The sequence below is a fragment of the Budorcas taxicolor genome, chromosome 4, assembly GCF_023091745.1.
Source record: "Budorcas taxicolor isolate Tak-1 chromosome 4, Takin1.1, whole genome shotgun sequence".
NCBI lineage: Eukaryota > Metazoa > Chordata > Mammalia > Artiodactyla > Bovidae > Budorcas > Budorcas taxicolor.
This window is the reverse complement of record NC_068913.1, coordinates 46,186,810-46,214,200: the sequence shown is the minus strand read 5'-3', so window position 1 is coordinate 46,214,200 and position 27,391 is coordinate 46,186,810. Positions and strand designations below refer to the sequence as shown.

The window sequence follows — 27,391 nt, the reverse complement described above, 5'->3', positions numbered from 1 at the left end:
CTTGACCCAAAGAGTGTCTCCAGCCCTCACAGGTGTTTCAGGAGAAAAAGGAGAAAGGTGTTTCAGGAGGCATACTCTATGCCTCGGATTCCTCATCTAGAAAAGGCAGATAATTTTATGTACCTCAGGGGGATCTTGTAAGAATTATAAAAAGAATATGTGAAGCTCTTAGCACAGTGTCTGAGCTCTAGTAGGTGCTTCAGAAATGCTCAACAGAATTCCCAGGTGGTCCAGGGATTAGGACTGGGCACTTTTGTTGCCATGGCCTGAGTTCAATCTCTAGTCAGGGAACTAAGATCCCATAGCCACATGGCACAGCCAAAAAAACATGTTCAATACTATTTATCATGTCTATGCTTTGGAAATCTGTGCAAGTATCAAAGATCAGTTGCTAAACTTTGTATGAATACCTTGATATAAGAAATGAAAATACATTCAACTCAATATGAAAAAGGAAATCTGCATAAAAAGTTGTATTTCTAATGATATGTACATATTTCATTTTATTTTTCTAATAGAATAGTACTATCAAAATACAAACTGATGGGGTTAGTCTTCAAATACTTCCTCTCTTTCTGGTGATCTGTTTTTCTAGGTGAGCTAAATTTAACCTGCAACCCCATAGGATTTCTCTTCCATACCACCTGCTCCCTCAGTTGCTTCTGATATCAATTTCTTTTTTGTTTCTTTTTCATCTCAAATCCTGACTCTGAATCCTAATTTCATCCTGTTTTATGCTCCTTCACATATGAAGGGCTCAGATCCTTCTCACTGACAGGCGGTTCCATAGCCTAAATTCTGTTAAAACACCAGTGCTGTTTCCACACTTACTAGTGTTTATACCTGTTCAGGGTTCATGATTCACACCACGTACAACTGCTTCTCAGAGTCCGGTCTTCTAACCAATTTCTAATATAATTCTCAGATTCTTGGCTTATTGCCTGTGACAATTCTTCCGGTTTAGCTTGACTTTTTTTTTTTTGCAAGGATCAGTGAAAAGTAGTGGAGAATTTGGGTTTACCAGGACCTCATTTTGGAGTGCACAGGAATCAGACATGGAAATTTATTCAGTGTATAAGCTGACTTACTGGAAAAAAAAGGTGGGTAGAGGGGAGAGAATAAGATTTTATTATTACTAATCATTTGTATTTCTTCATTTTGATCATCTTTAGGTATGTGCACGCAGCTCTTAAAAAGCATGTAAAAATGAACCAAGCTTTTTTAAAATTTTTATTTTCAAAAAGCAGTAAAAAGATTTATACAGGACATTATGAAAATCTAATGCCATCATTAGGACTCAACTCCTGCAGGTTACCAGTGTGGGATCATCATCGAAAGCTGTTCGGCAAACAGGCAGGCAAGCAGGATAAGAGTATTCCTTTGATTACTATATTGTCACAACAACAATAATAATCAAAGGAACCTTTCTTTAGTTGGATAATCCTGCATAAATAATACAGTTAATCAAAATGTAAACATGCGGTTTTCCAACACCAGTATAGCAAAGGCAAAACTAGTTGCAACAAGAACCATTCTGTTATCATCCCACAATAGTGATTCTTACACTTTGCTTCTTTGCTGTGTGATCCTTATGTATTTTTTCCCATTCATCGTCTTCCATATCCTGGTCAAATGTTTCAGGGTATGCTGGTAATTTGTCTTTGGGGCATTCTTCATAGTAACTCCGAACATATTTTCCTACAAACCACCCTTTGTATTCTTCAGGCATTTTGCACTCCAGGCCATTATAATGCACGTTGTAGTGATGCTTTAACCAGTAGTAGAGGTAGTGGATGTTATAATCACATCTCCAAGGGTTCTCTCTGAGCCACAAGAGTTTCAAAAAATACAAGTCTTCTAATACACCATAGTCAAAGTTTTGCAGACTGTTGTTTGATAAATCTAACTCTTCTAAATGTGTGAGTCCTAAAAAAGCAGCTAGAAACAGAAAATATTTATTAAACCAATGAGTAATTAGGTTAAGCGCACTGTATATTATAAGGACAAATTTAAAATTAAGAGACAATTCTCGCTGTTGAAAATAAAGGAAAAGATTTTCCTTAACCTCCTTTTTCTCAGAGTTCTTACTTTAGAAAACTTCCAAGTACTTTCTCTTCTCTTTTGAAACATATATACATCCTTTAGAAGACTAAAGAGGCCTTTCTCAGCTCTCTGAGGAACATCCTTAAAAACCTGGGAACAATCTCTTTGAAATGGAAACATCAAGGGAGGAAACACTCCTGACTCCCAGTTACTGTGGGAGGGTAGAAGCCTTTAAGGCACAAAATTATCTCTTGTCATAAAGACAGAAATTTGTTTTCTTCTTGATAAAGCCAATTAGCTACCGCAGATGGCCACTCCAATTGCTCAGTAAGGTTTTAGAATGAACTGTTTGGCAAGTGGTGCTGTCAAGGCTTCTTGCTTAAGGACTGAAAGTGAAAGTCATTCAGTCATGTCCAACTCTTTGAGACCCCATGGACTGTATAGTCCCTGGAATTCTCCAGGCCAGAATACTGGAGTGGGTAGCTTTTCCCTTCTCTAGGTTGGATCTTCCCTATCCAGGGATCAAACATGTATCCTGAAAACACACATATGCTAGGTTCTGCTTGGCTATATAAAGGGTGAGATTTCTTTCTGCCTCTGCAATCTCTTAGCAGATTGCCTGTTGTGTACATCACACTCCAATTTAATGCTTATTCAATAATAAAAGGGTTTTCTTTCTCCACTATTTTGTGGAGAGGATTTCTGTGCTGGGTGAGGACTCTGGTTTTAATTATATTTCCCTAACAGTATACATGTCTAAATGAAAAATTCTGAAACATGTTTTTCCTCAAAGCTGTCCCCTTGATTAGATTAACTAGAGTACAATTTTTTATTTGAAAAATCAGTTTTAAGTTAGATCTCTAAAAAATGTATTTTGTGCTCATGTGCATTTTTTTTTAATATCCACTGGAAAAATGCCACAGAAAGACATGAATTAGGAAAATATTTCAATGTAAGACATAAGTGCACAAAAAATGAGAAATGTGTCCTGAAATCTGACAGCTCTTTGGGAAATGAATAAACTCTGAAAATGCCTAGAAAACAGCCACTTCCAAGTTTATGGGGAAGGAATTATATTCTTCTATTGTCCAAAACCAAAAAAAAATTATTAATATTTTGAAAACATCTGGTTGTATTTTGGCAAGCTATGGTAGCTATCAGCTTTGAACTCATATGTATTTAATTTCACCAGAGGGTAGATAATTAAAACAAATATTGAACACATAACAAAATAATACAACAAAAAGCTATTTTTCCTTCTCTGAGAGTAAAGAAATCTAAACATAAATTATCCCTATTTCAGTTAATGTGAATAGACCGGGTACACTATAACAGGCCAATCCTGATTTTAAATATTCTGTTTATATTTTAAACATTTTCTCATTGCTGTTTTAAAATACTTTTGGCTAGGGTATACAGTGCCCTTATGTGGAATTTCAAAAATATACTCTCAAACCAGTACCATTAACCATTTTCATATCATTTGTTCTCAGACAAAACCCATGTGTGCTTAGTTGCTCAGTTGCGTCTGACTCTTTGCAACCCCATGGACTGACATGGGGTTCCTCTTTCCATGGGGATTCTCCAGGCAAGAATACTGGAATGGGTTGCCATGCCCTCCTCCAGGGGATCTTCCCAACCCAGGGATTGAACCCAGGTCTCCCGCATTGCAGATGGATTCTTTACCTTCTGAGCCACCTGAGAACCCCATGAATACTGGAGTGGGTAGCCTATTGCTTCTCCAGGGGATCTTCTCAACCCAGGAAATTGAACCTGGGATCTCCTGCTTTGCAGGAGGATTTTTACCAGCTGAACTACCAGGGAAGCCCCCCAAAGAATTATATTTTGGTGCAAAGCAATGACTTGGGTGCAGGGAAGAGGAGGGAGTGAGGAACAGGCTGCTGCGAAAGAGCAAAACGTCAGCCCTTGCAATGATAGTTCTGAAAACACTGCATGAAAAAAAAACTTAACCTTTGTGAGTCAATCATCTCACTGTTTACTTTTCTTAATAGAAATAGCCCTTCAGATGAAAGCATCTGTAAACATTTCTATATTTTATTTTGAAAATGCTAAAGTTGTTACTTAAACCATACATACCTGGGCACTTTGGAAAGCTACTTTTCATTTGTTCCTTAAAGGAGGTAGATTCTAAAATGAGGGTGCCTTCTTTCCTTTTTCTGCAATAATATCTGGCATTTTATGAGACTGTTATTCACATTGCCTTTTAAAGACTGATATATTTCATTGCATTTGTATACCTACCAGCATACATCATTAAAATAAGTTTGCTTTGGCAGTGTTTCAACTCAAAAACCCTGAAATATAGAAGGTATTTATTTTAAAAGTTTTAAAGGTCATTTTGACTTAAATGACCAGCCTGAAATGACCACTTAAAAGTTCTGAGATGCTTTTTTAGCCAGAAGATTTACCAAGGAAAGTGATTGACATTTTCCAGATGCTCAGTACATATTTGTTAATGTAGAAAATATCATACTTTCTTGAAACTGAGTTGAACAAAGGGGGAAAGGGTAATACTGCAGGTATTATTTGCAATACCCAAGACATGGAAGCAACCTAAGTGTCTATTGACAGATGAATGTTTATGTATATATACACATGCACACACAATATTACTCAGCCAGAATGAAATATTGCCATTTGCAGCCATATGGATGGGCTTAGAGATTAAAATAATGAGTGAGTAAGTCAGTGAAACTATGTACCACTATATATAAAATAAACAACAAGGATTTCCTGTGTAGCACAGGTCACTATATTCAATATCTCGTGATAACTTATAATGAAAAAGAACGTGAAAAAACACATATGTATTATTGAATCACTTTTCTGTACAAATGAAATTAACAGTATTGTAAATCAACTATACTTCAACCTAAAAAGACCTAAACTGACATTTCACCAAAGACAAACAGATGGCTAACAGACACATGAAAATATGCTCAACATCACTCATTATCAGAGAAATGCATATCAAAACTACAATGAGATATCACCTCACACCAGTCAGAATGGTCATCATGAAAAAGTCTACAAACAACAAACACTGGAGAGAGTATGGAGAAAAGGGAACCCTCTTGCACTGTTGGGAGAGTAAATAGATATAGCCACTACGAAAGACAGTATGGAGAGTCCTTAAAAAACTAGGAATAAAACCACCATATGACCCAGCAGTCCCACTACTAGGCATATACCCTGAGGAAACCAAAACTGAAAAAGATACATGTACCCCAATGTTCACTGCAGCACTATTTACAATAGCTAGGACAATCTGCTTTATTGACTATGCCAAAGCCTTTGACTGTGTGGATCACAATAAACTGTGGAACATTCCGAAAGAGATGGGAATACCAGACCACCTGACCTGTCTCTTGAGAAACCTGTATGCAGGTCAGGAAGCAACAGTTAGAACTGGACATGGAACAACTGACTGGTTCCAAATAGGAAAAGGAGTATGTCAAGGCTGTATATTGTCACCCTGCTTATTTAACTTATATACAGAGTACATCATGAGAAATGCTGGGCTGGAAGAAGCACAAGCTCAAATCAAGATTTCCATGAGAAATATCAATAACCTCAGCTATGCAGATGACAACACCCTTATGGCAGAAAGTGAAGAGGAAATAAAAAGCCTCTTGATGAAAGTGAAAGTGGAGAGTGAAAAAGTTGGCTTAAAGCTCAACATTCAGAAAACGAAGATCATGGCATCTGGTCCCGTCACTTCACGGGAAACAGATGGAGAAACAGTGGAAACAGTGTCAGACTTTATCTTTTTGGGCTCCAAAATCACTGCAGATGGTGACTGCAGCCATGAAATTAAAAGACGCTTACTCCTTGGAAGAAAAGTTATGACCAACCTAGATAGCATATTCAAAAGCAGAGATATTACTTTGCCAACAAAGGTCTGTTTAGTCAAGGCTATGGTTTTTCCAGTGGTTGTGTATGGATGCGAGGGTTGGACTGTGAAGAAAGCTGAGTGCTGAAGAACTGATGCTTTTGAACTGTGGTGTTGGAGAAGGCTCTTGAGAGTCCCTTGGACTGCAAGGAGATCCAACCAGTCCATCCTAAAGGAGATCAGTCCTGGGTGTTCTTTGGAAGGAATGATGCTAAAGCTGAAACTCCAGTACTTTGGCTACCTCATGCGAAGAGTTGACTCACTGGAAAAGACTCTGATGCTGGGAGGGACTGGGGGCAGGAGGAGAAGGTGATGACGGAGGATGGGATGGCTGGATGCATCACTGACTCGATGGATGTGAGTTTGAGTGAATTCCAGGAGATGGTGACGGACAGGGAGGCCTGGCATGCTGCGATTCATGGCGTCGCAAAGAGTCAGACACGACTGAGCGACTGAACCGAACTGAGGACATGGAAGCAACCTAGATGCTCATCAACAGATGAATGGATAAAGAAGCTATGGTACATATATACAATGGAATATTACTTAGCCATAAAAGGTACACATCTGTGTCAGTTCTAATGAGGTGGATGAACCGACAGCCTATTATACAGAGTGAAATATGTCAGAAAGAGACAGATAAATAACACATGCTAATGCATATATGTGGAATCTAGAAAGATGGTACCAATTAATTTATTTACAGGGCAGTAATGGAGGAATAGACATAGAGAGCAGACTTAAGGACACAGGTGGGTGGGAAGGGAGGAGAGGGTGAGATATAAGGAGAGAGTACATGGAAACCTACACTACCATATGTTAAATAGATAGCCAATGGGAATCTGCTGTGTAACTCCGGGAACTTAAACGGGGGCTCTGTATCAACTTAGAGGGGTGGAATGGGGAGAAGATGGGAGGGAGGTACAGGAGGGAGGACACATGTATACCTATGGCTGATTCATGTTGACGTTTGACATAAAACAATAAAATTCTGTAAAGCAATTATCCTTCAATTTAAAAAATAAATTAATTAAAAAAAGAGAAAAGAACAACAACAACAAAAAAGTAGTATTCCAAGGTGGCACTAGGGGTAAAGAACCTGCCTGCCAATGCAGGAGACATAAGAGACCTGGGTTCTGTCCCTGGGTCAGGAAGATCCCCTGGAGGAGGGCATGGCAATCCACTCCAGTATTCTTGCCTGGAGAATTCCATGGATAGGGGAGCCTGGCAGGCTGTGGTCCATAGGGTCAACAAAGAGCTGGACATGACTGAAGTGACTTAGGATAGCATACATGCATTAATACACATTTTTAAACAGTGGGCTTCTCAATTAGGAATACATAAATACTATGTACATTATAAATCTGATCACCATTGCCATCATTCTCAGTTCTTTCTAAATTCAGTGTGTTAACACCATGTTCATTCTTGTCAGGGGCTTTGCTTAGCAAATGGAGAAGAGATTTGAAGGATGAAAAAGAATTGATCTTGATCTAGGATTAGGTAAAAATCTATCTGGCTCTAACTGAGCATATTTTATCTTAATTTATGAGCATACTTAATTTTATGAACTTAATTTATTCTGCTTAGCAGAATGTTTCAAATTTACTGTTAAAGTCTTACTTTAAACAAGTTGGGCCTTAATGAATAGCAAAGAGAATGCCAAATCTGAATTTCCTTTTTAAAAAAATCACATGTGTAGCATATTATTAGCCACATACTCTTATTTTTAAAATATATTCTACAAAACACTTCTTTGGGCCAATTGAATAACTGACCAATTGAATAACCGTTGCTTAGTAATATTACATACTATTACATACTTCATAAAGCAACAATTTGGCAAATATTTCTTTGAGTGCCAAGCAAGTTCTAATTAAATTCGAAGTTCTTTTTAGTTTTTCAAAAACTAAATTGTATTTACTATTAATGTTGCTAGAGAATACCTGTGGCCTGTTAAAAGGGCTATTTGTGGAACTTACCAGGATCTATGAATTGAATGCCATTGCTGCTGAGGTTTAATTTCTTTAATTCATGAACATCTTCAAACTCCTTGGGTCGAAGTTGGTTGATTTTATTATGTGACAAGTCAAGTTTAACAATATCTGGAGGAATGTTGTTTGGAACTTTCTTCAACTCTAGAAAAAAAATCATGTTCAGGTTACCAAGCTCTCCTCTTGACCCCACTGACTCTATCACTCATGTGGTAAAGAGTCAGCTCTTGAAAGGAAAAAGGATAACCCATCTAAAGCCAAAGAACTTTGCTATGAACAAGCCTGAGAATATACTGAATTCCACCAAAGCCCAGCAACCTAAGTGCATCTCACTTAGAGGAGGAGATATCGTTCATTGCTGAAATGTTCTGAGAAACTTCCTAGAGACGGCAAGAAATCAAGGAGGACAACAGGCAGTGTGGGCTAGTTGGGCTCAAGGCTAACCATTTGTCAGAATCACCAAAGCTTTTTAAAAACAGAAAGCTGAAACAAAATAAAACCTACAAATCAAACCACTCCATGCGCGTCCCCTCTGATTCCCTTCCCACTCCTCTAAGAGCTTTGACTACTAATTACTGCCTCTCTGCAGCATCTTCATTTCATCCCTCTCCTCTCAACAGATAAGCTCAGATTTCACCATCCTAAAAAAGAAGCAAAAGCCCTTGACCTTGATGACCCTCAAGCTGTTATCTTATTTCTTCTTTCCTTGGATGCTAAAATTCGAGAAAGTATAGTCCTCATTTGCTCCTCTTGCTTCCTGATCACCATTTACTCCCTGAATCCTTGTGACTCAGTTGTACTCACTCATCCCTAACTCTTCCTGAGGTACTGCAGTAACTGGACTCCTCAGGAAAAACAACAACGATAATAATGCTGCTACCAGTACTACTGCTACAAGAGAAGCCTCTGGAAGGAATCCAGTTTTCATAGGTTAATAGGCAATTAAGGTTCACCTAACTTTCATATTTATATTTGTCTTTAAATTATGCTTTTGTAAAACTATAAAGCATGTTTATTTTATATTTTAGCATACTACTTGCCCTTTATTTTAATCTTTAGCAAAATATTCTGAAGAGGCTTTGCTCAATTCTAAGTAGAGCAAGTGGAATCTGTGAAGAGAAACAAACCTGTTCGGACCTAAGAAACTAGAAGCAACAAATAAAATATGCAGATTAGTTCATACCTGAGAAGTAGCATGACACAAAGACTTCTTGAATATGTAGAAATTCTTTGAACTAGGAACAGTAAAGTTTATGAAAGGTGGTATACATCTATCCGTGATTCCCTTTTTGCTACAGAATAACTGAGTTGCTGATAATTTCTTCCAAATAATTTTTTAAAACCCTCTGGTATATATGATTTCTTAACTAATAGTATATTTACCTTCATAAAGATCCAGTCTTATTTCCTCCCTTCTTTTAACAGTTTAGAATTCATGGTCAATGGATTCCTTCTCTGGTATCCTTATTACTGTTAAATTAGCTTTTTCTTCTTGATGGGATCTTGGTATCTTAGTATCTCTGCATAAGAACTTTTCTAGGTGTCCTAACAAGTATTATGTGCAAGAATCCTATAAGCTAGTAAGTACATTTATCCTCATTTTACAGATAAAATAGAGGCACAACTTGTTCATAGTCATACACCTAGGATTTAAACACAGACTTGCTAGCCCCCAAACCTATGCTTCTTCTTCTTCTTTTTTTGTAGTTTTTTATTTTTACTTTACAATACTGTATTGGTTTTGCCATATATTGACATGAATCCACCACAGGTGTACATGAGTTCCCAACCCTGAACCCCCCTCCCACCACCCTCCCCATATCATCTCTCTGGGTCATCCCAGTGCACCAGCCCCAAGGATCCTGTATCCTGTATCGAACCTAGACTAGCGATTCAAACCTATGCTTCTAACTGCTGTGCTCTGCTGGCTAGTCATGGTAACTTTCAGTCTCATTTATGCTGCCCATCTGCCTAGAATCCTCAAACTTGGCATATGTAGGGTAAAGTGAGGATTGGGCAGCAACAGGAGTGGAAACAATATATTGGGATGGCTATAAGACCTTTCTGGCTCTGTATTTAAAATAACTTCTCTCTGCTTTCAAGCAGACAACAGTAATAATACTATTTCTGCTTTTTTTTCAATAGTAGATAGCAACATTAGACACAGTGTACATCTTATTGATTCTTTTAATTTTTGTACCCTCCTACCCATGAAAGCTTCATGAAGAAGGTTTAGAACAATGTCTAACATATCACAAATAAATAAGCCAGCCTCTAAAATGGCACCCAACAATCCTTCTACTGATATTCATGTTCTTGTGTAAACTCTTCTCCCTAAGTATGGGCTGAACCTAGTGACTTGCTTCTAACAATAGAATGTAGCAAATATGATAGGATGTCACTTTCATAATTAGGTTATAAGTAATTATGACTTCTGTCAGGCTAGCAGACTCTCTTCTGGTGGCTTTGAGGAAGCAAGGTGCCATGTTGGAAAGGCTTACATGGCAAGTAATTAAGGGCGGCCTCTGGCTGACAGCCAGCAAGGAACTCAGGCCCTCAGTCCTTCAGGAACTGAATCCTGCCAAGCCATATGAGCTTGGAAGAAGATGCTTTTCCAGTTGAGCCTTCAGATGAGACCACAGCACCAAGCCCTGGTCAATACCTTATTGCAGCCTCGTGAGAGATCCTGAAGCAGTGGACTTAGCTAACCCATGTCTGGCTTCCTGACCTACAGAAACTGTGAGATAATAAAGTGTGTTGTTTTAAGCTGCTAGGGTTTGGGGTAGTTTTTAGGCAGCAACAAGGTTAGTTATCTAATAACACATGGGAAACAATGAGCTTGTTAAATATGTTGAGTTTCAGTTCAGTTGCTCAGTAGTGTCCCACTCTTTGCAACCCCATAGACTGCAGCATGCCAGGTTTCTCTGTTCATCACCAACTCCTGAAGTTGGCTCAAACTCATGTCCATTGATGATGCCATCCAACCATCTCAGCCTCTGTCGCCCCCTTCTCCTCCTGCCCCCAATCCCTCCCAGCATCAGGGTCTTTTCAAATGAGTCAGTTCTTTGCATCAGGTGGCAAAAGTATTGGAACTTCAGCTTCAGCATTAGGCCTTCCAATGAATATTCAGGACAGATATCCTTGCGGATGGACTGGTTGGATCTCCTTGCAGTCCAAGGGACTCTCAAGAGTCTTCTCCAACACCACAGTTCAAAAGGATCAATTCTTTGACGCTCAGCTTTCTTTATAGTCCAAATTTCACATCCATACATGACTACTGGAAAAACCATAGCTTTGACTAGATGGACCTTTGTTGGCAAAGTAATGTCTCTGCTTTTTAATGTGCTGTCTAGATTGGTCATAGCTTTTCTTCCAAGGAGCAAGTGTCTTTTAATTTCATGGCTGCAGATACCATCTGTAGTGATTTTGAAGCCCAAAATGATTCAGCAACATTGAAAGTATGAAAGTGCAAGTGTTAGTTGCTCAATCATGTCCTACTCTTTGTGACCCCATGGGCTGTAACCCGCCAGGCTTTCTGTCCATGAAATTCTCCAGGCAAGAATCCTGGAGTGAGTTGCCATTGTCTTCTCCAGGGGAATCTTCCCAACCCAGAGATCGAACCTAGGTCTCCCTCATTGTAGACAGATTCTTTACCATCTGAGCCACCAGGGAAGCCATAAGAATATTGAGCCCTCTTATAGTAAAAGTGCTTTGAAAATTTGGATTGACTTTATTTCCATCCTCTGATAAGATACTGTCTCATTTAACCTAGACCTGTGTCTGCCAACACATAGAAATGTGAAAGATTTTAAGATTTGAACTTATTATAATGTTGAAATACTGAGGTAATATCCTCCTTTAGGACCAGCAAGACCATGACTGGAAAGTTACATTCTATCTTATAAACTCCATGTAAACAAGGAGATGGAGATCCTAGGAAGAACTGAAAACCACAGAGAACACTTGAGGGCAGGCAGAGGAAATAATTTCTTGACATTTAGCATTTAGAATAATTATTGGCAATGAATGGTTGTGGCATTTTCTCAGATTTTTAAAAGAGGAATAAAGTTTTATTTCAAAATATCCAGGATCCCACCTCCCCTCTCTTCCCTCACTGTGACCACATTAGTCTAAGCCACCATCACCTCTTGTCTGATTATCCCAATATTGTCCTAAGTCCACATGACTTTAAAACATAAGTCAGATCTGTCATTTTACCAGATGGCAGAATCCTTTGTTTCTCATCTCACTATGAATAAAAGCCCAAGTCCTCACCAAAACCCTACAAAGCTATTAAGGGCTGAGGTCTTCCTTGCCAGCAGAGTTAGTATCTTCTAGGCTCTGGAAGAAGGCAATGGCACCCCACTCCAGTACTCTTGCCTGGAAAATCACACGGACGGAGGAGCCTGGTAGGCTGCAGTCCATGGGGTCACTAAGAGTTGGGCACAACTTAGCGACTTCACTTTCACTTTTCACTTTCATGCATTGGAGAAGAAAATGGCAACCCACTCCAGTATTCTTGCCTGGAGAATCCCAGGGACAGAGGAGCCTAGTGGGCTGCCGTCTCTGGGGTCGCACAGAGTCGGACATGACTGAAGCGACTTAGCAGCAGCAGCAGCAGGCTCTGGAAAGCAAGCAGCTTATTTATCAGGATTTGCTTGCTGAACCAACATCTGCTGGGTTGGGCATGAGAATGAATGACAAGCTGCTGCTGCTGCTGCTGCTGCTAAGTCACTTCAGTCATGTGCAACCCTGTGTGACCCCATAGACGACAGCCCACCAGGCTCCCCCGTCCCTGGGATTCTCAAGGCAAGAATACTGGAGTGAGTTGCCATTTTCTTCTCCAATGCATGAAAGTGAAAAGTGAAAGTGAAGTCACTCAGTCATGTCCAACTCTTAGTGACCCCATAGACTGCAGCCTACGAGGCTCCTCTGTCCATGGGATTTTCCAGGCAAGAGTACTGGAGTGGGCTGCCATTGCCTTCTCCAAAGCTAAAGTGGGTTTACCACAAATAAATGGGTAGAAAAAATGTTTATGAGAACACCCTGAAACCCAGCTTAACCATTGTGGCAGACCTGTGGAAGAGGAATATGAATTGCAGAACCAACTTTGGCATTTTTACCAGCAGCCCTGGGTAAAAATAGGATCCACAAGTAATACCACTAAAGGCAAACCAAAGCCTCTACCAGTAGGCTTAGAACACATGGAAAAATCTTATTTGTTGTACTGATGAGTAAAAACAGGCCTTTGTTTTTAACCTTAAACTTAAATGACAATTGCAAATACTGATGTGAAATATGGTTGCCTTTGATAAAGATTATATCCCAAGACCAGAAGTCAAATTTGGCCAATGCCCCCATTTCTAGACCAGGCACCACATGGTTATTTGCTGCTATCCAATAAATTTTGGTAAACCTTCAATAAATACCAAATGTACTTGATAATCACCCCTGACAAGCATTGCTTCTCCTCTCACCAAAACTTTGCTGATTTTGAGGAGGAAATTGGGATTTTTTCCATGTAATTTCCCATTTAGTAGGCTATCTTGATTGTCAGCAATGTCAGAACTACTCTGAAGTTTTGGTAGTGGTAGGTAAAGAGACATAAATGGCCTTAGTCTATTGCGAATTAAAGATTCCTAATTACTCTTCAAACTAATAGTGAAATTAACTTTGGAGGCACCTGGGAGCAATTTTTGGTCATAATCCTCCCCAGCCCTAATCTTAGCAGGAAAATGAATCCTTAAAAATAGCAAATTATTCTGGTAAGTGTGAAGCTAAAAAGCAGTTTTTAAAACTTACTTTCATGTATTTTTGCTAAATCCATCCATCTCAATAAGGCATAAATATGCCTTTTAACTAATCTCACGTTTATTCCCTTTGAAAGACTAAGTTTTGTTGGCAAAGTGCCTGTCTCCCAGTGAATAGAGCTATTATTTCTTTTTCTTGTTGTCAGATGTTTAAGGCAAAAATAGTAATCTTTGAGGTCTATGTGGTCAAACTGGTATGTATTAGGTACCCTATGCACACCATCTGGCTCATCATCCGTTGGTTGGGGAAGGTATAACTCCCAAGGAAGGGGAATCTGTATTCAAGTTCCTTGATGTGTCGTACAGAGCCTGAGGACAGTCAATACTGGGAGGAAGCACCCAGAAGGCTTTTTATAAAATCTTCTTGGTTAACAGGCATACCCCTAATCTTGAAGGTGATGGTATATGGTGACTTGTATGGTGACCAATTGGAGAAGGCAATGGCACCCCACTCCAGTACTCTTGCCTGGAAAATCCCATGGACGGAGGAGCCTGGTGGGCTGCAGTCCATGGGGTCGCGAAGAGTTGGATACGACTGAGCGACTTCACGTTCACTTTTCATTTTCATGCATTGGGGAAGGAAATGGCAACCCATTCCAGTGTTCTGCCTGGAGAATCCCAGGGACAGGGGAGCCTGGTGGGCTGCCGTCTATGGGGTCGCACAGAGTCGGACACGACTGAAGCGACTTAGCAGCAGTAGCAACAGCAACATGGTGACCAATGGCTTGGGACCTGCTTAGGGACTACCTACATGACTTTAAAGGGCAACTTCTCTGCTCCTCAGCTTCTTTCTTCCTAAAATGATAATGCTAGTATTTCTTTTAAGGTTGTGAGGAGTAAATGACTGCGCTTCAGTCATGTCTGATTCTTTGTGACTCCATGGACCATAGCTACTCTGTCCATGGGGTTTTCCAGGCAAGAATACTGGAATGGGTTGCCATGCCCTCCTCCAGAGGAATTTCCCAAGCCAGGGACAGAAACCAGGTCTCTTGCATTGCAGGTGGATTCTTTACTTACTGAACCACTGGGGAAGCCCAAGGATTAAATGACAATGCATAACACTGCTTTATCTTAGGCACACAGAGCATTTAGAAGGCAGTTCTCATTAATATGGGCTTCCCTGGTGGCTCAGATGGTAAAGAATCTGCCGGCAATGCAGAAGACCTGGGTTTGACCCTGGAGAAGGAAATGGCTACCCACTCCAGTATTCTTGCCTGGAGAATTCCATGGACAGAAGAGCCTGGTGGGTTACAGTTCGTGGGGTTGTAAAGAGTTGGACATGACTGAGCAACTAACAGTTCTCATAATTACCACTGCTAGTTCCACTCTTGACTTCTTTAGGGCTTCCCTGGTGGCTCAGATGGTAAAAAATCTGCCTGCAATATGGGAGACCTGGGTTTGATCCCTGGGTTGGGAAGATCCCCTGGAGAAGGGAACAGCTTCCCACTCCAGTATTCTTGCCTGGAGAATTCCATGGACAGAGAAGCCTGGCAGGTTACGGTCCGTGGGGCTGCAAAGAGTTGGACACAACTGAGTGACTTAAAAAAAAAAAAAAGAAATTCTACATGGTGTCCAACATGTGGAACACAATCAAAAATATTGCTATATTCTGGCAGAGAGTTAAGAGATGAACACTGCTGAACATTCATTCTTAGTAGTTGACATTTATTATCTATTTGTAGAATGGAGTAAGGAAAAGTACAACGGATAAAATTCAGATTGTCATACTCAAATTCTAGTCATGATTTTTAATTTCTATGTATTTTTATTTTTAAAAGTTGCTTAAATAACTGCTTTGTAAGAGCAAAGGAAGCAGCTCAATTATTGCCATCAATCTAAAGAACAGGGCCTTGTGCCAGGTAGTACCAAAGGGAATTTAAAAGACAAGATCCTTGACTTTAAACTTACGGGAATCAACAATATAATAAAAAATGAAAAGTAAATGATCAGCTGAATCAATAGAGTGATATCAACCATAGTGAGAGAGATTTATATTGATGATATTAAAAGAAAAAACTACCCTTCATTTTATAATCTAAAACATATAGGCTCTGATTTACATCATTATTAATACATGGAGGAAGTTAAGTTGTCTTTAGTGTATGAACCTGAATGATATGTACTAACTGTGTATGTCATGAAACTTTGCTTTCCAGTAAATAATATGTTTCTAAAGCAAGGGTAATGAATTTATGGGGCATATCTGAAAGGTTGTGTTTAGACAACAATCACTTGAGGAAGGAAAGCAATAAAAATAAATTTGTATTTTTCTAAGTTGATTTTTGCCAAGAGACAAAAATATTATGGAAGCAGAGACAAAGGCAGAAATAGACTCACTAGAGCGGGAATAGCCTAAGGGTAGAAAAACAGTAAAAAAAAGTTCTTTCCTACTATGTTATCTTTTCTTAAATTACAGTGTGGTCTAGTTATAGAAATCTTCAATTTCGTTTTGATGGCATTTTTTCTCAGATAATTAATGAGTTTAACTCTATTTTCTCTGGTATAGCAAGTGCAAATGAACTTTAGCTTAAGGATAGAACCTCAGCAATATCAAGTAATTTTCTAACTCAAGTCTAGGAATAGTAGCTTTGTAATAGTTTTTTTAAATATATAATTCAAGTTTTTAAGCATTACAAAGAAAATCCTAGTAAAACATATTCTTTGGCATGAAGCACCAAGTACTTACTGTAACAGTGTTGGGGAAATTCCACCCAATCTGGCTACAGAGAAATTATGTGTACCGACTTTCCTCAAATTCTTTAATGTTTCCCTTGTTCAGGAGCTTGTTTGAACATGATTAGATTAATTCTTGGAGAAGGCGATGGCACCCCACTCCAGTATTCTTGCCTGGAAAATCCCATGGACGGAGGAGCCTGGTAGGCTGCAGTCCATGGGGTCGCAAAGAGTCGGACACGACTGAACGACTTCCCTTTCACTTTTCACTTTCATGCATTGGAGAAGGAAATGGCAACCCACTCCAGTGTTCTTGCCTGGGGAATCCCAGAGACGGGGGGTCTGGTGGGCTGCTGTCTATGGGGTCACACAGAGTTGGGCACGACTGAAGTGACTTAGCAGCAGCAGCAGCAGATTAATTCTGGATGCCAGCAGGCTCAGGTGGACTTAGCTTTGCTGCTTACCTGTGAGACCACTAGCAAGTGTCTGAATGTACCTTAGCCTCTTTCTCCTCCTCCTCCCCTCTACAGATGGGGATATTACTACTACCTTGCTGGCAGCTGTGGATAGCATGTATGTGGAATACCTGGAGCATAGTAGGTTCTCAATTAATGAGCACTTTCTCTCAAACTTAGAGGATCCCATGATGGCATCTCCCAGCTTACAATGCTGTAATCGCTCTACTCTAGCATCAAAATTCAGAGTGTCATTGTAAGCAAATCTTTCGGTGTCATATGGTCATGGTGAGATCTAACCAGGTGCCACCTTCCACACTCAGAGTGAGGGGGGCAAGCCTTGAGCATGACTTTGCTGATAAATCAACAAATTGACTTCTGTTTCTTGAACATTAACAGATTCCTCTCTATAATTTCTTTGAGATGTGCTGGAGTCTCTTGGTTCATCTTAACCTTTCCTTTCTGCTCTTAAAAAAAAAAACAAAAAAACCTTACAGTAATTGGAGGGAATAATACCATGTTCTACACGACCCTAATTCAGCGACATCTGGCTTTAATTTAATATTACAAATAAGTTATTAACCCATGCTAGAAATGAAAGAGACAACTAAATTGTTTGTTGTCCTAGGGTTGATTAACAGTGCTCAGACCACACTTTGATAGTGTCTTCACTAATATGTCAAGAGCCTCACTAAAAACATGGTGGAAATGACACCAGAAATTCTAAGTCATGAGGTGGGGGTGCTGGTGCAGGGATTCATAACATTCAAAAAGCATTTTTTAATCATCCACAAAAATGAAAAAGTAAGCAACTTACAAACCTTTTCTTCTGCAGTCCAGTGTCTGTATGGGAAATACGTAGTTGTGGCAAAGAGAAGAGTCCACCTCAGTCTTGATGACCGGGGGTTTTCCTGACAATTGGGGTTTTGGCTCCAATTGTTCATCTCCTTCTTCATTACATAACTGTTCAGATTTTATCTGCCTCAGTTTTTTATTTTTCAGTTCTTGTGGGCTTTCACACTTGGCATAGTTCCCCAAATTCCGATTCCTTGGAATCTGCAGCATTGAAATAAGCGTTTCCATCTCACAAGTACAATGCCAGGGGTTGTCATAGAGACGCAGGTAGCTCAGGAGAGGTGTATAAATGAACACTTCCTCTGTCAAGACTTTGATCTGGTTGTGCTGCAGTAAGAGAGTGGTGAGTTTATTTAAACCGAAGAAAGCTTCACTCTCAATTTTGGAGATCTCATTCTGTTGTAGATCCAAGCTTTTCAGCTTTTTAAACTTGGAAAACATGCTGTTCTTCAGTATGCGGATTTTGTTTCTTGCTAACAGCATGTGCAGCAAATCTTGAGGCCAGTCAGGCAGCACATAAACTAGTTTTCTTTCTTGACAATCTAAGTATTTTTCGTGAAGGTATGTGTACACTTCACAGGGGAGGCCTGGTGCATAGCGTTTGACCGGGTTGGAGCTTTTCCGGCTCCCACCAGCCCGGCCATGGTTCACTCGGTTTCTTGCACCCCCAGGGCTTGCCTTGCGGAGCTCAGCGGCTTTACAAAAGAAAAGTAGGATTACGATGGTCACCACCCGCATCCTGACATCCAGCTGGTCCCAATTACTTGGTGTGACAGATGGAACCACGAAAGTATTCCTTTGAAATCCAAGTTTGGGTAATCTTAACTAAAGCAGTTCAGGAAGAATGAGACCCAGCTGAGGTACGGCAGTCCCTAGATTGCAAAAGGAAAAAAAATAGAGACCTTTGTGAACACTGCAACTGATTAATAAAATCAAATTATCAAGTTTTTTCTTCCAAATTATAAAAGTATGATAATACATTTACAGGAGACTTGGAAAATACAGAGCAAAGTTACATATAGTTCCACTATATATTACAACTATTTTTAAGTAGGCAAATTAAGATTTTTTAGTTGGGGTTTCAATATCAAACTCTCAAATATTAATAGAATAGACAGAAAAGTAGAAAGAAAGAGTAGACCTGAGAAACACTACAAACAAACTCAACATAATCAAAATTTATATAATTTTCACCCAATAGCAGGATGCAAATTCTATTCAAGTTCCCATAAACTCTAAACCAGCAGACATGGAACTCAAGTTATTTTTTATTTTAAGGTAAAGGCATTCCAATTATTATAATAAAGGTACATGTAGAAAGTGGTGTAGAAAGCTCCACGCCCTCCTGCTTGCCTGGTTTCATGGCTTAATGTTTGGGCTCTGAATGTGAATCACGGCTCTTCTACTTGCTTAACTGTGTGATCTCAGGCTAAATGCTTAATCTCATCTTTAGCATCTGTGAAGAGGGACTGATGATACCTCTAGCATTTTGGGGGAAGATGAAACAGGCTCACCGCAATGAATACTTCACAGTTCCTGGTCCAGGGGAAGAACTCAGTTTAACTGTTAGGATTTAGCATTATGAAAACTGAAACTGGATTCAAGAAATTAAAGGGATTCTTCTTATAGCTTTGAGATGTGCAAACAAGAGTAGGACTCCAATGGATGTTCTGCTGAACTTATTTTTCTGTTTCCTTTGCTATCTCACAATCACCAATCATGTTGAATGTGGGCTCTAGAAATGCTCAGGGTAAATTGCGAACTGTCCTTGCCATCTCCTGCACATCTTGGTTCAAATGTAACCTTCTCAGCAAAACCTTTTCTGGCTGCTCTATTTAAGGTAGCACCCCTTCCCACTCACTGGTGATTCTCTAATCCATTTCTTGTTTTATTTCTCTCCAGAGCACGTATCACCATCTGTCAAAATAAGTATTTTGCCTCTTTTGTTTATTGTCCTTCTTTCCCAACTAGGATATAAACTTTCTAAGGACAGGAATTTTTCTCTATTTTGTTCACTGCTGTTATTTCCAGCACCTGCAGGGTTTCTAGTACATAGCAGGTTCTTGTTAAATGTTTGTTGAATTGCATGAATTCAAGTAACTGCTATTTAAAATATAAACAACCTCATAAATTTAGTTACTTTTTTGGAATATATTTTTCCCTTCAGTATTACTGATGACTTCCAAAATCTGCACATTTTAAACAATTTTTTTCATTTTTAAAATTCTAAAATTGGTTCTGGTTTGCACTTATTACTTAGGACACAGTTGTAAGGAGGAAGAAATGTTCAAAATGGATTTGTAGTTAATAACATTTCTGTTGTTATTATCATGGGGCTCTGAGGTTATGAGCAACAGATGTGTTTTCTATTCATTGTCTCAGTGTGAATGCCAGGATCACCCCCTTGCCTGGAGTTTTCCTGATTGTAGGGGTCTCCTCCATTTAGAATGCGTTCTCCCCTCTTTGCCCCAAACATTCCTCCCATTCACTGTTTTGTGTTCCCTCACTGTTTCTCTTCTGTCTCAGATTTGGAGTCTTAGTCATGCCAGTCTAGACCCAGAGAGCTGATTGTGCAACACTTTGCTGTCTAGCTCTTTGCACACGTCTTGATTTCCCTTCTAGATCACAAGCTGGGCAGGTGTCTCTGGTCCCAGAACTCACAGGCACTTGGCCTTTCTGACTCTCCACATATCAATCTAAAATTCTTTGTAAACTTTATGGCTATCTAACCTAAAATATAAACATTCTGTCAATTACTGTGCATGCTGAATTATTCATGACATTCATGCTAAAGTATTTGCTGGGGGAAAATGTCCCGATGTCTGCAACTTACTTTAAAATGCATAAGAAATTAAGATGAATTGAGGGATAGAGAGGATGTACAGGTGGGTATGTGATCAAGCAAATATAGTAAAATATGAATTGTAGAATATGGGTGATGGTTATATTCATTGTACAATCCATCAATTCTCTCAACTTTCTTTGTATGTTTGAAAAATTTCATAATGTTAAAAGGAAACACAACCTCCCAATTTAACAAAAATGTCACACCACAAAAAAACCAAATTGGTTTTTTTCAAAAGCTTCGAAGCTGAAAAGCTCTAAGTATATACAGTTTTCCCCCACAAAGTAGTATTTTTCTCTTATCCCCTTTCCTTTTGTAATTCTCAAACAATAATAAGCATATTTTAATTTTAAAGCCCAAAGAAATCATTTTTCTAGGAAAGGAAACCATATACTTAGAACAAGTTACTTACCAGGGGTTTTGGTTTGCTTTCTAATGAATACACAGCATTGAATGCAGGGTGGAAAAACTTTAAGTTTAAATATTTGTAATATGTTTTTTAGTAATATGTAACTTGTTTGATTTAGGTTTCTGTAAGAACCTGCAAGAGCTGAATGTCTCTGACTGTCCGTCACTCACAGTGAGTATAAGAAGCTTATTTTACTGTTGTTTATATGGATTCAGACTTGCTCCACTAGAGTACTAATAACACAGAGGTTCTGCCAAAACACATGTCTGTGTGCTCATTTATATTAAATATGGAGAAAGCAAACATTGACAAGAGATGTTATCCAGTTTATATAATGCTATTATTTATCCTATAGGTATGCCCAAGGTTGGAATCTCTGAAAAGTGAAAACCATTCAACAATAACACAAAAATGAGCTATATTTATGTTTAAGGTCATGTGCGTGTGAGACACAAAAAAATGGGCTCCAGCAGAGACAACAGGGTCAATCTATCAGTCTTCCTGGCTGTCAACTGTGGTGCCCAAGAGGATGGAAACGAACACGTAACCCTAGTCAGCTCCTTCCTGGTCCCTGCCTCCAGGCTTCCTCTGCTTTCAATCTGTCTTCCACTGTGTGACCACAGATATTCCTTCTAAAAGGCAGATCTGACCATTTCACTACTATCTTCCACCATTTATACAAACGCCTGTCATCCACACTATGGGATAAAGCCAGCTCTTTAAAATTACTGTACTCTGGAGACCCTCGGTGATCTTGCCTCTGCCTCGCTCTCCAGTCTCATCTTCTAAGTCCTGCTGCACACTAAGCTGCAGCAGACGCAACCTGCTTTGTTTTCTTTGCTGCGTGCACCAAGCTCCTCTTGCTGTTCTGCCTTTGCACAGGCTGTGCTCTGCACTTGGAGATAGGAGGAACAGAATGAAGAGCCTCATTGCTTCATGCTCCTCCTAGGTCACCAGTTCCAGATGGAAGTCCATGCACCTTGGCACACGTGAAAAGACTTCATGAACCGGCTCCTTCTTGCTAGCTACCCAGCTTCATCATTACAGTTTCTTCTTTCAGACTTCTACTCTATTTCATTCTTTATGTGCATATTTTTAGTACCTACTGTGTTAAAGATATATGATATATAGGGAACTTATATGTTATAAAATAGAGGTGTTACAGGGAATTTAAGATGAATTAGGTTCCAATTCTTACCCTCAGGGAGCTTTAGTTCTTCCTTGAAAAAAAAAACAGCATATTCTGTAAATTTGGCTTCCTAATAGGAAAGTCAGAACAATGTCATCTGTGTTAAATTTGTGAGCATCAAAGTCTTTTTTCCAGTTTTAGTCTAATAATATACAGGGCTGACAATTTTATCCAGCTACATTTTACTATTGTCTTTCCTTTTGAGACAAAGACTAAGAGACAGGCTTACATTTAAGGAGTTGAGTAACATTTATTCAAAAAGGTTTGATTTTTAAGAAGCTTGCCTTATGAATATATTACATCCAGAAAGATTTGAGTGCATTGTGGACAAATTCCACAGACCATCTTGCAGTGTTAAACACAGAAACAGTTTTTGCATTTCTGTGCTCAAGTATTTGGGGATTGCAACTTGAGTTCTTTTGTTCTTTTAAATGTTGAAACAAAATTAGTTTGAATTTCCTTCAGACAGGAAAATGAAGAGAATGGTTTGTTTCCTCATCTCAAAGGAACATCGGATTATTCCATGTTACAGAAAGCCTACAACATCTTCCTCTTGCTGGTGCCCACAGTTACATCTGTGTGGCTACTTCTCTAACGGTGTAAACCAGCTTTCTCTCCTCCTCCATGTCCCACTTGATCTGCATTTTTGCCGGGAATCTTCCAACAGGCACATAGTCACTTCGATAGTTGAACCATGAATATTTTTGAAGATAGATTCTTTGTATTAAACTATAATGCCACACATTATACTTGTTCTCTCCACTCCTGTTGGGGAAAAGTGTACTATTTACTTTTTTAAATGTATGCATGTATATCCAAATCCTACATTTCTGTGATGGAATGTCTAGAAACCTCGCTGGCATCTTGAATGCAATGGCAAGAGTACAGTGTTTATTCAAAGCCCTGTACTTGCTCTCAGGCGTTACTGACACACAGAATCTTTTCTACAGCAGAACTACAGTTTCACACCTTAAAAAAACCCCTTGTGTTCTCTTTAAGGTATGGTTTGCATCTTAAATCAACCAATTCTTATCCCATGTGGAAGATGCTTTGACCTGTAGGATTTTGTTATTTTAATATTCATGATTCCAAGAAGTAGCTAGGAATAGAATATTAAGCACCGATGGTCCTGCTGAAACTAAACATTTGCCATCCTTTGTGCTGCTGGGGGCAGCCATACTGACCATGCAGAATCCCTCCCCAAACCACATCAGCTAGCCTAGTGACAGTTTACCTCTTCCTGTAATGGCCTATTTCTAGGACAATGTACCACAGATATTTAAAACTAGCAGACCTCTTCAGTATTCCTGGAGACTCATCCACCATCATTAAATAAACACAAACCTGCTGCTACTCATTCTAGAACATTTTACCAATAGTTACCCACACAAGAAGCAGCAGCACTGCAATCCAAGCTTGCAATTCATCTGTCTTGTAAACGTGAGTTTAGGGCTCATGATTGAAATCATTCTTTGTTTTTCTGTCTTTCACATGTCACAGTCACACTATTCTCTTGTTCTGGTTTTCAGCTCTCTGGAGGAGGGCTGACTGAATCTTTAAGATTCTCCTGCACAGTTTCCCCGACACTAAATTTCATGTCCGACATGTATGCAGCCTCTAATTCAGGCCATCTCAAACTCATCATAAGTTTGGTGAAAATCTGTTCAACTGTTTTAAATATTCAGTAACGGAACCGCAGAAACTTCACCACACACAAACATCTCTCTCTCTCTCTCTCTCTATATATATATATATATCCGTGTATGAATATGGACTCATTTTTTAATGAAGTCCAGTTGAAAGAGTTTACTACTCCCGTCTTTCAGAATGATTTTAATAAGTTTAAAAATGGACCCCTTTTCAATCATTTTCATGTATCTAAAGAGTCAAGACTGTTTGACACTTTGACACAAGCTCAAATTTTCTGTCATGGTGTTGAAATGGCAAGGGTTCAAATTTTAATAAAGCGTCATTGTGATGGAATGGGACTTTATTTCCAAAGAAAGGGAACAGTGAAGTTGCTCAGTCGTGTCTGATTATTTATGACCCCATGGACTGTAGCCTACCAGATTCCTCCATCCATGGAATTTTCCAGGCAAGAGTACTGGAGTGGGTTGCCACTTCCTTCTCCAGGAGATCTTCCCGACCCAGGGATAGAACCCAGGTCTCCCGCATTACAGGCAGATGCTTTACCGTCTGAGCCACCAGGGAAGCCCAAAGAAAAGGAAGGGGAGGGAGTAATGAAGTTGCAAGCAAAGCAATCTTCTACTTAATTTGATTTATAACTAATAAAGAGTATGAAGAGATCAAGTCTGGCATATGCTTTTTGGGGAGCAGGGAGAGAGATGATAGATAATGGGGAAATAGCAAAGCCTGTTAGACTTTAATAAGATTCTTCCCTCTACTGTTATGCAGGATGAATCAATGAGATACATCTCTGAGAGCTGCCCTGGCGTCCTCTATCTCAATCTATCTAACACAGTTATCACCAACAGGACAATGAGACTCCTGCCAAGGTAATGCTTGTGTTACCTGTATCACCCTGAAAATAGTTATGCTCCTTTGGGCCCTGATTTGCTGTAGTATCACCCGAAGGCAGTGCTCCTTTCCCTGCCTGTGGCACCCCTATCCTGGTAATAGGAGACTGCTTTCAAGTCCCACTGCCTTCAAGTGCCACTGCTCTCCCTTCTTGGGGGGTATCCATTGAGATGAATACCCACTTCAGTGGGCATCCACTGAAATTATCAGTTATAATTAACTGATCCTTTGCCTTGGCTGCTGGTTTGGTGTCACTCTTGCAGCAATTTGCCCAGTAGCTTGAGTTAAGCTCTGCCTGTCTCCTTCTGATGGTCCTCATTCCTGGACTTTGAAGCCTGGCCCCTCAATTCTAGTCCAGTGTTCAGACTTCTCTACAACAGAAAGCCAATATCCTGCTTCCTCAGACTGAACTCTGCAGTGCCAGGTTCCTTACTGCCATGTTCTGGTTACCTGCTAGGGCCCCAGCATCACCTCCAGGAAATCTAATATTTGCTGGGTTTTTTTTTTTTTGACCTATGGACTGTTGACAAGCTAGCACTTCTTTGGAGGAGAAGGCATGGAAGAATACATTACTAAGAGCTGACAGGATATTCAACTTTATCCAAAATTTACATCATTCAATTATTCCTCATTTTCACCAAGGAAAAACTAATTAGGAAAGCATATATACTCATATTGGGAGAGATTCAAAACATTTTTCAAACTCCTATGAAGGAGTGAATAATTTTTGAGAATGTAACTATTTTTAGATCTTTTTAAAAATGGCAATGAGGCATTTCACTTCAGTTCAGTTCAGTCGCTCAGTCGTGTCCGACTCTTTGCGACCCCATGAATCGCAGCACGCCAGGTCTCCCTGTCCATCACCAACTCCCGGAGTTCACTCAGATTCACGTCCATCGAGTCAGTGATGCCATCCAGCCATCTCATCCTCTGTTGTCCCCTTCTCCTCCTGCCCCCAATCCCTCCCAGCATCAGAGTCTTTTCCAATGAGTCAACTCTTCGCATGAGGAGGCCAAAGTACTGGAGTTTCAGCTTTAGCATCATCCCTTCCAAAGAAATCCCAGGGCTGATCTCCTTCAGAATGGACTGGTTGGATCTCTTTGCAGTCCAAGGGACTCTCAAGAGTCTTCTCCAACACCACAGTTCAAAAGCATCAGTTCTTCGGTGCTCAGCCTTCATCACAGTCCAACTCTCACATCCATACATGACTACTGGAAAAACCATAGCCTTGACTAGACGGACCTTTGTTGGCAAAGTAATGTTTCTGCTTTTCAATATGCTATCGAGGTTGGTCATGATTTTTCTTCCAAGGAGTAAGCGTCTTTTAATTTCATGGCTACAGTCACCATCTGCAGTGATTTTGGAGCCCCCCAAAATAAAGTCTGACACTGTTGCCACTGTTTGTCCATCTATTTGCCATGAAGTGATGGGACCAGATGCCATGATCTTTGTTTTCTGAATGTTGAGCTTTAAGCCAACTTTTTCGCTCTCCACTTTCACTTTCATCAAGAGGCTTTTGAGTTCCTCTTCACTTTCTGCCATAAGGGTGGTGTCATCTGCATATCTGAGGTTATTGATATTTCTCCTGCCAATCTTGATTCCAGCTTGTGTTTCTTCCACTCCAGCATTTCTCATGATGTACTCTGCATATAAGTTAAATAAGCAGGGTGACAATATACAGCCTTGATGGACTCCTTTTCCTATTTGGAACCAGTCTGTTGTTCCATGTCCAATTCTAACTGTTGCTTCCTGACCTGCATACAGATTCCTCAAGAGGCAGGTCAGGTGGTCTGGTATTCCCATCTCTTTCAGAATTTTCCACAGTTTATTGTGATCCACACAGTCAAAGGCTTTGGCATAGTCAATAAAGCAGAAATAGATATTTTTCTGGAACTCACTTGCTTTTTTGAGGATCCAGAGGATGCTGGCAATTTGATCTCTGGTTCCTCTGCCTTTTCTAAAACCAGTTTGAACATCAGGAAGTTCACGGTTCACATATTGCTGAAGCCTGGCTTGGAGAATTTTGAGCATTACTTTACTAGCATGTGAGATGAGTGCAATTGTGTGGTAGTTTGAGCATTCTTTTGCATTGCCTTTCTTTGGGATTGGAATGAAAACTGACCTTTTTAGGGATGCTTAAACAGAAAATTCTAGGTGGTACTCTTCCTTATTTTTTCTCTTCAACCATTTTCTGGAAATGTGCAAGCCTAGGAAAAGGGTGGTGACATATTTGTTTATCTCATTAATTGACTTGTCACATTCTATTTGGTCAGATCTATCAAATTTTTCCTTTGAAATTTCTTGTCTTTTAAAAATACAGAGTTTTCCTCCTTCCAGGCATTTGATACACTTTTTTTTCTTCTATGATTTGTTTTTAAATTTATAATCAAGCTAGAATTTATTCTGTAGATAAATGAAACAACAATCTAACAGGCTCAACCCATGTGGCCCAAAGCGTGTTCGTGTGCAGTCCATGAGCTCAGAATATTTATTTTTCACATCAAGAATTGTCAAACTCCTGGGGATAGCAGGGCGGAGCAGGGGAGGAGGAGAGAGAAATTAAGAGTATGGGATTAGCATATACATGCTACTGTATATAAAATAGATAAACAACAAGGACCTATTGTATAGCACAGGGAACTATATTCAATATCTTATAATAACCTA

General features: G+C 39.6%; 2 protein-coding genes across 2 annotated transcripts in view; one reads left to right on the top strand and one right to left on the bottom strand.

The window, feature by feature from the left end:
• FBXL13 (F-box and leucine rich repeat protein 13) overlaps positions 1-27,391 on the top strand; it is a 211,693-nt gene that overhangs the window by 78,881 nt on the left and 105,421 nt on the right. Inside the window, exons 10-11 of the mRNA XM_052638386.1 lie at positions 21,116-21,168; positions 24,602-24,702. Coding sequence (XP_052494346.1) covers positions 21,116-21,168; positions 24,602-24,702 — 154 coding nt within the window. The remainder of the gene's footprint in view (positions 1-21,115; positions 21,169-24,601; positions 24,703-27,391) is intronic.
• On the bottom strand, positions 1,541-18,481 carry LRRC17 (leucine rich repeat containing 17). Its single transcript, XM_052638954.1, has 3 exons — positions 17,710-18,481; positions 7,939-8,094; positions 1,541-1,938 (listed from the first exon to the last, which is right to left on the bottom strand). The coding sequence occupies exons 1-3, from the start codon at positions 18,479-18,481 to the stop codon at positions 1,541-1,543; spliced, it is 1,326 nt and encodes a 441-aa protein (XP_052494914.1).

Coding starts and splice junctions, on each gene's coding strand:
- LRRC17 (XM_052638954.1), bottom strand. CDS start 18,481: ATGCGGGTGGTGACCATCGTAATCCTACTTTTCTTTTGTAAAGCCGCT. Junction 8,095..17,709: donor ACTGGACTGCAGAAGAAAAG/GTTTGTAAGTTG, acceptor TTTTTTTTCTAG/AGTTGAAGAAAGTTCCAAAC. Junction 1,939..7,938: donor CATTCAATTCATAGATCCTG/GTAAGTTCCACA, acceptor TTCTGTTTCTAG/CTGCTTTTTTAGGACTCACA.